Below are 12,035 nucleotides of genomic sequence, written 5' to 3'. Positions count from 1 at the left end.
AGTTTCCAGACACACACAGGATTTTCCAGGTATTTTCTATTATGTAACTAATGGATTACAAAGGGATTGCAAATAAACCTGGGAAGGTTTCCAGTTTTGTTCTGGAATTATTCTTTCTCTGTGCAGCAGCATTATTCTGTGGCAATAAAATAGTATTTTACAAGGACTTGAGATCAAGATATTGATTTTTCTGTTTTGTTTTACAGTTACTAAAAGTTGATTGAATGGAAACTGTACAGAACAGTTCTGGAGGAAAAAAGAAAAGGGCGCTCTTCATAAATGACATTGGTTACGTATTCAGCTTTTGGGGCATTTTCCCCTACCTGCAAAGCAAGTGTCATGATGATAATTTATCTCCAAGAGCTTCCTAGGAAATGTTGGCAAAATGTTTTGGAAATCTTAGGTGTAACCTGTATTTGAACACTGCATTTTAAATTCAAAATGATGTTAAGTATTGGCTTGAAAAGCATAGCAAGATTTCCTTGTGGAAGCAGTTGGCTTGCCGAATGGGCCACCCAACTGCATAAACAACAGAACAAAATTACAAAAGCCCCCACCCAAACCCAGAAATCATTATCAATATTGATGGCCCGAGGATTATTTTATTGAGAAGGCTAGAGCACACACCCGGGCCAAGCCCTCAGGCTTCTCCTCCCCAGCTGAGGGGGGCTAGCTCGACTGGAAACAGATTTTAGGAATCGCAGAAACAGTCCGCAGGCTGGAGGAGCCATTTCAACGCCCGAAAGACGGGGCCTCGGCGAGTAAGGGAGGCCGACGGGCCGCGGCAGCGCCGAAGGCGGTGAAGGCGAGGGCGGCGCCGACAGAAGCACCGAGCGAGACCCAGAGGGCCGTGAGGGAGGAGCGAAGGCCCCGCCGCCGCGGCCGCTGCCAGCGCCCTCCTCGCTGCGCCCCGCCCGGTCCCGCCCTACTCCTGCGGGCATGCGCAGTGGCGCGAGGCGAGCGGGGCGGTCTGGCGCGTCAGGGCGCTGCGGCAGCGCCGCGCGAGGCGCCCCGGCGTAGGGCGTCAGGGTGACGCAGGGCTGCGCGCCTCCGGCGGAGGGGCTCCTCCCCGCTGGCGACACCCGGCGCCGGGCGGGGGCGGCCGCGGGGCCCGGGGGCATATGGCGGCGGTTCTGTCCGCCCTGGCTGCCAGGCTCTCTCAGTCGGCCGCGGCCCGCTCCTACGGGGTGTTCTGCAAGGGGCTGACCAGGACCCTCCTCATCTTCTTCGACCTGGCCTGGAAGCTCCGCATCAACTTCCCCTACCTCTACATCGTCGCCTCCATGATGCTCAACGTGCGGCTGCAGGTGGGCGGCGGGGCGGGGGGTGGCGGGGCCCCAGTGGGGCTGGTGTGTGTCCCGGGGCTCGGCCCGGCGGTGCCGCCCAGCCCCGCAGGTGGCGGCTCGGCGGCCGCTGTCGCCTGCCCTGACGAAGGGGACGCGTCCCCCGGCCTGGCGGCGGGAGCCCGTCGCGCTCTCGTGTGCCGGCTGGGCCGCGTAGCGGTGCCGTTAGGGCCGGAGGCTCGCCTCGGCCTGCCCCGTTACGCTGCCTGTGCCGGGCGTTCGCAGCGAGCGTGCCGCTGCCGTGTCTCCAGTTTACTCGCGTTACTAAGCCGTACTTAACTTTAAGACAGACAGTACGCGCCTGACACTCTGTAAAGAGCTAATAAAATAATTTCTTCTATCAGTATATTGGGTTTTTTCGAAGTCAAGAACAATTGTAGCAGGGAAAACGTAGAGGTAGCCTTAAACAATGTCACTGCATGAAAATGACAATTCGAATTAAATTTGCGTCTCTCCTGTTTTGAGCCTGTTTCTACAAAATGTGGAACTCCCCAAAGCAGCTTTGACCTAGAGATATTAGCAGCCCTCGCTCTTTGTAGGGTTGAAGTTTAATTGGTTTTGTGATTAAATTAAAGCTTTACTTTTTAACTTAACTGGCAACAGAAGCAAGCTACGGATTATCACAACAAATATCTGCTCTAGCCAAAGACTGGATGCTTTCTTTCTCCCCATAACACATCTGTCATGAAAGTTTTGATGTCTGGCTAGTGGCCAAGTGCTGAAAGACAAATCTGGTTGTGGTTTGTGACTTGTAAAAGGTAAGTTGAATTGAGAAGAGGTCAAAATGTGGCGTCTCATATTTTTATTTGTGGGACATGTCCTACAGTTCTGAAGCTTGAAATTGAGCCACGTGGGCAGGAGCTGTACACGTAGCTTGGTAACCTTGGTGGCTAAAAATGCCTTGCCTGCGCTTGTTATCTGTGTTGGCACGTAATAGTTCTCTTGTAACAACACCAGCTGGTCACTGGACTACAGTATAACTAATATCTTCTAACTATGCTGGTGCAGCCAGTCTGACCAGTTCCCTTGCAGGGACTGTGCGCAGTACGTTGTTGATTTCCAGTGTTGCGTGCCCGATTTCAGCATGCAATTCTGTTTACAGGAAGATTAATATTTGCCTTTAATGTTAAGCCTCTCATCAGTTACAATCTGCATTTCTATTGGTTAAGGTGAGTGGGACTGTTAAGTAGTGAATCCCTCTAGCTGCTCATTTACTGACTCACTTTGATGCCTGTTACCAAAAGAGTTTGTAGCAGATTAAACCCAAACTACAGAAGAAGGTTCTTATTTGGGCATGATTCCTGCCCCTTTGGATGAGCTCAGGCAGCCTGTAGAGAGACTTGTCTGTTTGGTCTGCTGTTACTTTCTGCAGTTGGGTTATGCTTTTTCTTTATGTTAAAGATTTTTTAAAAAATTATAATTCTATACATTGGGCACTGAGAAACTGGGATATTAGTGTAATAACTTTCTGCGTTCTTTCTCTTTAGGTCCATATTGAGATCCACTGACGTGTGGCTTGCACTGTATGCTGCAACTAGAGTCAGTCACGCTGTCCTTCAAATCCAGCCTGTTGGGAAACAGCAAGGCTGTGCTCATCTTCTCTAGCACTATGAAGAAAGAAGATTTAAACCAGAAACGAGTATGTGACAGTGGCCCAGATCATCACGAGGCAGCAGCTCACCTGATGCACGTACATTCTGCGTTGAACAATTCTCAAAGTCATAGTAGCAGTTTACAAGAATTATTTTATTTTAACACCAGGAATTGTTCTCTCTTTAATACTATACCTCTGCCTTCGATTGGCAAGGAAATGCCTCTGAGTTTGAGTGAATCAGCAGGGAGGAACTCAAGTGCAGCTGCTCCTTGGAAGGATTCATTTCATCTGCATTTTTCTTCTGGGAAAGACAGTCTTGATAGGGTTTCTCATTGCATTAATAGTATTTCAGTAACGGTCTGGCTGGAGAAAGCTCGTAGTTTTGCTGGAGACTTCAGCTCATGCTGCCCAGGAGACAACTTTGCATGTTTTGCACACTTCTGGCTGGGAAATTTGTGGTATAATAAAACCCATCAGTTTCTGGCATTAGAAATGAGCAGCAGCAAAGAGAATGAATTGCAGCTTGTGTTTCTTAAAGAGCTGGAGCTCGATGGACTTCCTGGTCTCTATTCTATTCCAGTTGCCTCACTGAATGAATATGCTTTGGGACTCTCAAACAACCAGAAACCATGTTTTTTTCTTTGTTACTTAAATCTTGTGTCTTCACAGCAAACGCTTGGATACAAGCAAATGCTTTCAAATATACAATATCTGACTAATAATTTTCATATCATGCAGCTAGTGATTTCTGTGCTAGCTTTTGCACTAGCAGGTCTCTGTTATGCTGTAGTGAAGGTAAAAAAGTACTAAGATTTTAACAATTACTATTTTTAACATTAGTAGGAACTTAGTTGACTAAATAAAAGAGGCAAGGTTACAGTTGAGGTTTTAGTGAGAAGCAGACAGCTAAAGTAAAAATCATACTTGTGTAATTGCTAATAAAACTAGCTGTTGGAATAACAGGGACTTTTTCGTAAGGAGTATCTGCATCTGAGTGGAGGAACTTAATCTCAAAACTCTCTGGGACTTCCGCAGGTCTGCCATTAACACTAGACTAGAATCCAATGTGATTGTTTAGCACGGACCCTTTGTTTTCTTTACAGTTTGTATTAGCAGAGTGTCCTGGCTGCTATTTACAATCATTTCCAATGAAACTGTTTCATGTAGAACTGAATTCCTGCTCTGAATCCAACAGTAGCTAATGTATCAGTCCTTAAAACGCTTTGAATTAGAAAGCTGTTGGGAGGGTGATCTTCAATACAGCAAAATTCTCAGCAGTGTTCCTTTTCAGGGACGGTTCTGCTCTAACTGAAACAGTATCTCATGAGTTTTATTGTGCTACAACAGACACTGTAAAGGATTTTCTAAAAGAATGTTTTCTTTCCTTGAAAAAGTGATTGTTATCACTGAAGCACAGTATAATAACTTCTAGGCCTGTTGACTTTGGCTTTGGGACAGACTTCTGACAACGGGGTTTGGCAAAGAATGGAGCAAGAATGTTGGAATCAATAGGGCTGCCTGTGAATAAGAATTCGCAGGAATAGGCTCCCGTGGGCACTTAGATGGGGAAACTCATTGTGCAATAGGTCAAAGTTTGAACTTGGTGTCCAAAATTCTCAACAAGAGAGTTGGTGTAGGTGGGCTTAATGTGCTCTAGGGGCTTACCTAAAGAGGGAGGATTGGTACGGTGAGTTAGGATGTGTTTTCAGCTCACCCTTTGCTCTGAGTTAAAAGTGAGGACTTAATGCAGAGTAAAGTTGTGCCACTGATTCACACACCAAGTATCCTCTTGCTTGCTAGCTAGCTTCATTTTGGGAAGAGAATAAGTGATGTTGCATTTACTTTGAACTGAATTCACCTGGAAAGCCAGCAGAGTTTCTAATGTGTTTATTTGGGCATTAGCACTCTTGTATAGAGAAATCCTTGATTATGAGGGTGAGATGCCAGTTATCAGTGTTATGGGGAGAAATGCTAGACTTTTTAACCTTATGAGTGCTGAAAGTAAGATATGCTACTTCTAATGTTAAATGATATGTTGTGTTTTTATCTGCATTGGTTGGCTCTTTCTTCTGGGTGTTAGAAGAGATAAAAAGCCATTTACTTTAATTTAGAAAATAAGTTTTCCCCTGGTGTGCACTTTTATTTCTTGTTTAACTTCTAGACTTTTGACCATATGATTACATGTCACAAAATTACCAAAAACCTCAAAATAATAATGGATTACATATTAATTATTTTGACAGCAGCAGTTTCCTCTTAGTAAAGCCTTTCATTCTACTCGTTCCCATCTCTGCTGCTGCAGTTTATCACCCTTGCAGTGGTATTAACACGAGTGTTTGTGGATCAAGATTGACGCGATGTGGATCTGAAACCCCAAAACACCAGAAACAAAGATATTTCTCCAAAAGTCTGTGGCTTATTTGAGTTATGGTGTTAAGCTGTTGTCTGCATACGGCTTGACTCAGAAAAAAGTACTTGGCAGAGCTGAGGGTGGAGGAATGAAGGTGGGGAGGGGTTGGAGCCTCTTTAAGCTGGCTTGATTGCTAAGAAAACATTGTGCAACTGCATCTTAATTTCTATCACTAGCTATCTAGGTAAAGAAGTACCCTTTTCCTGTATGGTGAGCTTTTTTTTTAAGTTGCACATAAACACAATCCTGCATCCACAACCGAGTGCTTGACCTTCCTATATAAAGAGTTGATTGCCACAGTTGTACCTGTACTTGTTACTTGAGACCTTCTCTGTTCAGCTGAACGGTTTGGCCTGGAAGATTCTCTACTCTGCTGTACATCATTTGGAAACCACATATTTAGAGAACCATAGTTATATACAACAAAAATTTGTAGGTGATATTGTCAGGTTAATAGGAGTAGCTAAAGGCATAAAAGCATTAATCTAGTTTTTAATGCACCTATTCATGGTGATTTTAAGGGGAAAAGAAAGGGGGGGGCAGGACAACACATGAGCAAAAGCAGAATTTAAATGTGTGTACAGAGGGGTGCCAAGGGTCATCTCTTTACTAATGATGAGCTTATGCAGGAGGGAATCTTGAAATGTTGAATCATGTTTTGTATCACAGTCCAGCTAATACAGTCCTGTTTTAAGCAACTTTTTATTTGAGCGAGTGGCCTTTAATCACTTATTACAGGATCACTTTAAATGCAGATACAATACAGCTAAGCAAAATAATGGATTTTGTGTGTATTGTGTGTATATTGAACATAAGATATAAAGAATATGTCTATAAATGGATTTATTCCATTTTAAGATAAGTTTATGTACTTTGCCTTGGATTTTATTGCTTAAAACCTAAAAGGTAACTTTCTAACTTGAACATTCCGTCTGAAATTCGAATAAAGGATAGTTTGGTATGTTAAAATCTCATGTAATATACTGCACTTTAAGCTTGGGGAGGCCATAAATTGAAAGCACTGTTCTTGCACTAATAGAATTGTTTGACTGGCAGTGACAATGCTTAAATGGCTTTTACTGTGTGTGGGAGAAGAGTGCACCAGAAGGATGGCAATCCTTTGAAACTTTATATGAATCAAACAGTATATCGTTTAGGCCACTGTTCTCTTCCTACAAATGTTTTGATATTAATTAATCTCAAAAGATGGAAGGTGTCTCAGCTAAGAACCAGTTTGTATGGAGTTTTGTGGCTTTGGTAAGCCAGATGTGGAAGCTGCTTTTCTCAGTAAATGTGCTGTTAGGGCTGAGATGGATGATTGTTATAAGAATAATGGTTTTAGTGAGGGTAAGGGGCCTTTATACTGAACCGGGAGTTGCCTTCTTATTTCTAGTTCCTCTCTCATCTTGCTGTTCTGTTGGTGTTGGAAAGAGGTATTTCTAAGCAAAGTGTCAGGGTTCTACTAAACAATTCATGCTTTCTAAAACTTCATTGATCAGTGTCCAGATCCTTTCTGCACTACAAAGCAGAGAGTTCTATTTCTGCCATTAGAAAACAAGTTAAGAAAATATTCAATATTTAGAGAATTGCCTGGTAGTTTCCCATAAATGTACACTTGAGTGGAAGTTTACTATATGGTGGACTGCTTTGAAGAAGTTAAATGTGTGTGCACAGAGCTCTGCATGTATATAAACAGTGTTTTACCAGAGTATGATATTGGAATGCTTATGCAAATGCTTATTTACTTTCTGACATTACAGTGCAAAAGGCAGTAGAGTGTACTTCTCAATGTGATATTAACTAGTGCAGTCTTAGAAATCTGTGGGCATCATTGTGCACCATGAGGCAGTTTAATCTGTAGACATTTTTTAGCCTTTTGCTTTTTCAGTGTTGGGTTTTTTTTAGGGGGATGTTGTGTTTTGTTGTTTGGGGTTTTTCTTTTTTTGGTGTGTTATTGTTGGTTTTTTCTTTGCTTTGTTTTTGTTTGTTTTTCTTTTCATAGGACTCTGAAAACTGCACTTTCTTAAACTTTGCCAAAGTTTGCTTTCTTTCTCCTCTTCTCCTCCCTTGCCCCTCCTTAAAGGTATGCACACATTTAATTTTTGGAAGAAGCAAGCCTGTACATACTCTCCTAATATCTTATTGTCAAGTTGTTCCTTTTGTTTTTATGGCCTGGTCTTACCTCTATTTTCCTTCTCTTACCTCCCCATCATTTCTCAGCATAAGCATATACTGATATTCTGTTCCATTTCAAAAACACTCCCCTGTAATTAATTATGCAAAACAAATTGACAGAAACCATGTAGAGATGTAAGCATCTGTAGTGTGTCATTAGGGTTGTCTGACAAGTGGTATATCTGATAGAGAAATAGATAGTCAATGTGATATTTCTGCTTTTTCCCTTCGAACCAGCTGCTTTGATTAAAATCTAGTATTTAATTCAAATCTGTGGTACCTCTGTCAGCTGAGAACTGCACCTAGAATTTGGGGCTTGTCAAATACATTGAGGTCAAAACTTAAGAAACAGTTATGCTGGCTTAAATACTCTTCAGGTATTTTTAGTCATTAGTATAACTTTCTGAAAAATTCATATGAATGTACTCAATATCTTGAAACCTTCTTTTTCTAAGAGTGCATAGAATAAAATGTGTTCTGACACTTGTTTCTGTGATGCACAGTCAGTAACTGGTGGGGAAACGTTTTTAGGATTTAAAAAAATATTTTTGATGAATCCCCTTTTGATATCTCAGACTATGAAACCTCTAATCCTTAAGGAAGAGCTGCATTTGACAGAACCTTCAAACAAACAACTTGGTGCCTATGCAGATTGATCAGCTCACATACTTAAATGTAAGGACATAGATGTCAATCTGCTGATGGTTTGAAAACAAGAATAATATGGAAGTGCTAGAATAATGCTATCCTTTACCACCCTAAACTAAGTAAATCCTGTTGGTGTGTATTTTGAAATTAATCATGTATTACGTTCCAAAAGCTCAATTGTCTTAGTCTTTTTGGAATTGGCAATACAAGATTCAGACCCAGTAGATGGCTATTTCATGGTTAATGATGAAATAAATTGAAAAGCTAAAACATTTTAGAAAATGGCCTGAGGGACTTCCAGAAAGAAAATCTGCCTTGAAAAGATCCAGTTTATTTCTGTCATCTCAATATATTTATAGTCTGTTTTGCAAATCTCTCCTTTCTTTGTGGAAGATCTGTATAAACCTGATAGCAAAAATGGTTCAAAGCCAAAGCTGTAAAAGTATGCGTTCTTTAATTTTCTGTTTGTAGTCAATTTTACCTATTACCAAGTATAAAAATATCTAGATGTGATGTAAGCTTTTGTTCTTAAAAGTACGTAAATCTAATGCTTAGTGCCTGATGCATCACTTGAAGTTGAGTGTTCCATTAACTTTTTGAAAATGAGTTCTGCTACCTGCTGGTGACTAACACTAATTTTAAATGCTGACACTTATCACTTCCTGTAAACTGTGATGTTATCCCGTGCAGAACAACTTTAGTCTATGGCCTTGGTCTTTGGCCCTAATTTTTTTTTATTGCAATGTGGGAGGTGGAGAAGGCTGGCACAAACCATTTTTGTTTGTTCCAGAGAAAGATGTTTACAATTTTGTATGTATTTTAGAAATTTATTGTAACTTTTTAACTTGTGAGAGGAGATGCCATAGTAAACTTGAAACCTGTTGTCCTAATGAGGTCAATACAGACTTTTGAGTAATACAGAGTGCTGTCTAAACTTCCAGAAGCTGTTGACTGTGGTGCTGCTTGCTTACACCACAGGAGGGAGTTAAACATCAGTCTTTTAGGTATTTTCGGTTATGGCATTGTTTTTTCCTAGTACAGTGCATTTCAGTTTAGAAATATGCTGACTTTGACTTGTCTTATGGATTGTCACTGCAAATAGGTAAATGTACAAAATCAATACACAGCAGTAATGTATTATAACTGTTTACAATTTAACTCTGAATACCAATTGATGGGTTTTACCAAGCTATATAAAAACAAATAAAAATCTTTTTAAAAATGATCTTTTGTCCATGTTCAACAAAAGAGCTAGTTTTGGTGCTTCTACTTACAGAGATCATGTTTCGGACAATATAAAGTCAGACAGTGAGTGGCTTTTTCAGAGATATTGTTTGAGAGATGTGTGTTTACTGAACACCAAACAAATTTAAAACTTCTGGGAGAATAAAAGGGCTAAATGCCTTATGCTTGGCTTTGGAAATTTGGTATCTGAGCTCAAGGCTAGCTTAATCATGCTAGCTACCAATATTAATTCATAGGCATTCTTTTTACATACTTTTTTTAGTGACACACCCTAACAACCCAGTTGCATTCAATGTAATTCCAAGGTATTTCCTAACTAGCTCTAACCTTGCAACACAGTTTCATTTTTAGAGCGGGAAAGCAAATCATGCTAAATACCTAGACCAGCCACAGCAACTCTTGCCGAAGTCTGGGTCACATTGCTGGACGTTTCTCTTCAGGGTTAAAATCACCTTGGTATTAACAGATATGTCAGACCTCTTGTTTTTGCTGAATAAAATAATCACATTAAAGGAGTGGAATAAGTATGTATCTTCTGCTTAAGGTTGAGCATTAAAAAACATGCTAAAAAAAACCAAACCCCAAACGCCTCACTTTTCAGATTTCTCTTCTGAAAGTTGCTGTCAGATGACTCTCTGATTCTAGACTCAAAAGACATAATTAACTTACAGTTTTTGTTTGATCTCAGGGTCCCTTGATGCCACAAGTGATACATTGTGAGGAAGTATGTTATTAGCTGCTGTATTTATTCTGAAAAGAGATTATATTGTCAACCCTGGAGAAAAGGCTGATGCCTTGAGTACAAAATTAATGTGTGCTTTTTTTTTAATGATGAGAGCATATTTTCCCTCATAACATCCATTTAGACAAAAAAAAAAGGTGGGGGGAGGAAAATGGATGTAATAATCTAATAAGGTCTGTGAAGTTTCAGCATGTGGTGAGACATCCACGGTTAAGGAAGTGCTATCAACGCTCTCTGCACCTCGCTGTGGACTCCTCATTGCTTCTGGCATTGGCATGGTACGTACTGAAGTAATAATTTCCAATTTCTTTGGCTGCACACTGTGCTTCTGCCACCCCACTGTGACAGTGATGTGATCTAGCCTTAATTACTCCTTTGTCATCGCTTTCAGATGGATTATCGGTAGTTTTATGTATATTTATATAAATGGGCATGATGCCTGCAGTACATGGGCAACTTCAAGGAACCTGGAATACTTTTGCAAATAAACTCACAGGAATAGACATGCTACCACATGCACATTCAAATCTCTTCCTATTAGGATTGGAAGTGTTTTGAAGTCAGATTGAAGTTAGTGGCCTGTGATTTTGTGGTAGTCTGTTCATCTCATACTATAGAATTCTGTGAGAACAGCTCATCGGTACAGGAGCCCAAATTTCCTCTGTGCAAATCTGAGCTTGCCAGAGGAACCTTTTAGCAATTTAGACACATCACAACGTTTACCTCGTCAGTATGTTTCTTAGCTATTGCCTTTTCTGCCACATATGATAGCAGCTTAAAATTCACTCAAACCAAACACAAATACCAAAGATTCTGCTGAAGATACTAATATTTCTCAAGGAGTTATTTTTTTTTAAAGTGGATGGGGTGGTTTACCTTCCATTAAAAAAGAAAATACTAGATGGGGGTTTTGTTACAAGAACTGTGGTGTCCTTGTAAAAAGCATGTTATAAGTCTCTTGAGCATTAGGAAGCGCTACAGTCTATTTGTTATCACAAATATTTTCGAGGCATATGAAAATACTCCTTTATTTATCTTTAAGCTCATAGTTCAAAGAAAAGAAAAAAAAACCCCAAACACATTTTGGAATTCTTTCAAATATTATGCATTGTTAAAAGTACCCCCAAGAGCAAAGGGCCAAAACCAATGCAGAAGTCAAATGCTCACCTCTTGCTCACTGAACAAAAAGCTGGCAGCAATGAGGCACAGGATGTTTTTGATGCTCTTTTTTTCTTTTGGGCTAGCAGCTGGAGCCTTTAATCACTTTAGCTGGAAGTTTTTAACAAATAACCCTTCTGAGCTCTGTAATCCTGGCTTGCTTTGTATAATAAAAAACTCCTTTCTACAGCAGAGATTCCTAAATCTCCTCTCAGATCTTAGCCTTGCATTCCAAGTACTGCACACTGACTGAAAGCATGTACAACCTGCCCCAGAGTTAGAACAGTTACAACATTTTCAATTTCTGGTCTTTGCTCTCCTCCTTCGATATAAAAGCATTTAAGATTTTTTAAAAAAAAAAAGGATTTTATGATACCATATAGCACCTTTCTGAAGGCTTGCTTGTACACCTTCACATGAATTTTCTATCAGGCTGAGAATCAGAGACTACCACAAAAACTAGATTTACTTGTCAAGACAGACTGAAAATTTAAACCTTTTTCAGATTTGGACAGCTGCCTTTTATCTTCTGTTCCCTCTAGCTGCTTTCTGAGTGAGAATATCCATATAGACTATAGCAAGTTTCAAGTCCTTCACTTTGATGTACAGCGTGTGTTCCCAACAATCTGTTGGTTAAAGTAAAAGCTGTCTGGTCTGCGCTGTCACCGTCAAACATAATTTTGAGAGCTCTTCCTCCGATTTTCTTTCTGGTTTATAATC

The 12,035-nt window shown here is 40.6% G+C and overlaps 1 protein-coding gene across 1 annotated transcript; it reads left to right on the top strand.

Moving 5' to 3' along the window:
• Window positions 1-1,121: 1,121 nt before the first annotated feature.
• Window positions 1,122-9,393, top strand: SMIM10L3 (small integral membrane protein 10 like 3). The gene is made up of 2 exons (XM_064461722.1): window positions 1,122-1,307; window positions 2,831-9,393. Exons 1-2 carry the CDS (start codon window positions 1,122-1,124, stop codon window positions 2,849-2,851), a joined length of 207 nt encoding a protein of 68 aa, XP_064317792.1. The 3' UTR covers window positions 2,852-9,393.
• The last annotated feature ends 2,642 nt before the right edge of the window (window positions 9,394-12,035 follow it).

This window comes from Phalacrocorax carbo, chromosome 10, assembly GCF_963921805.1.
Source record: "Phalacrocorax carbo chromosome 10, bPhaCar2.1, whole genome shotgun sequence".
Classification (NCBI taxonomy): domain Eukaryota; kingdom Metazoa; phylum Chordata; class Aves; order Suliformes; family Phalacrocoracidae; genus Phalacrocorax; species Phalacrocorax carbo.
Note: the sequence above shows the minus strand (reverse complement) of the source record. Positions and strands in the feature narration are given on the sequence as shown.

Coding starts and splice junctions, on each gene's coding strand:
- SMIM10L3 (XM_064461722.1), top strand. CDS start 1,122: ATGGCGGCGGTTCTGTCCGCCCTGGCTGCCAGGCTCTCTCAGTCGGCC. Junction 1,308..2,830: donor TGCTCAACGTGCGGCTGCAG/GTGGGCGGCGGG, acceptor CTTTCTCTTTAG/GTCCATATTGAGATCCACTG.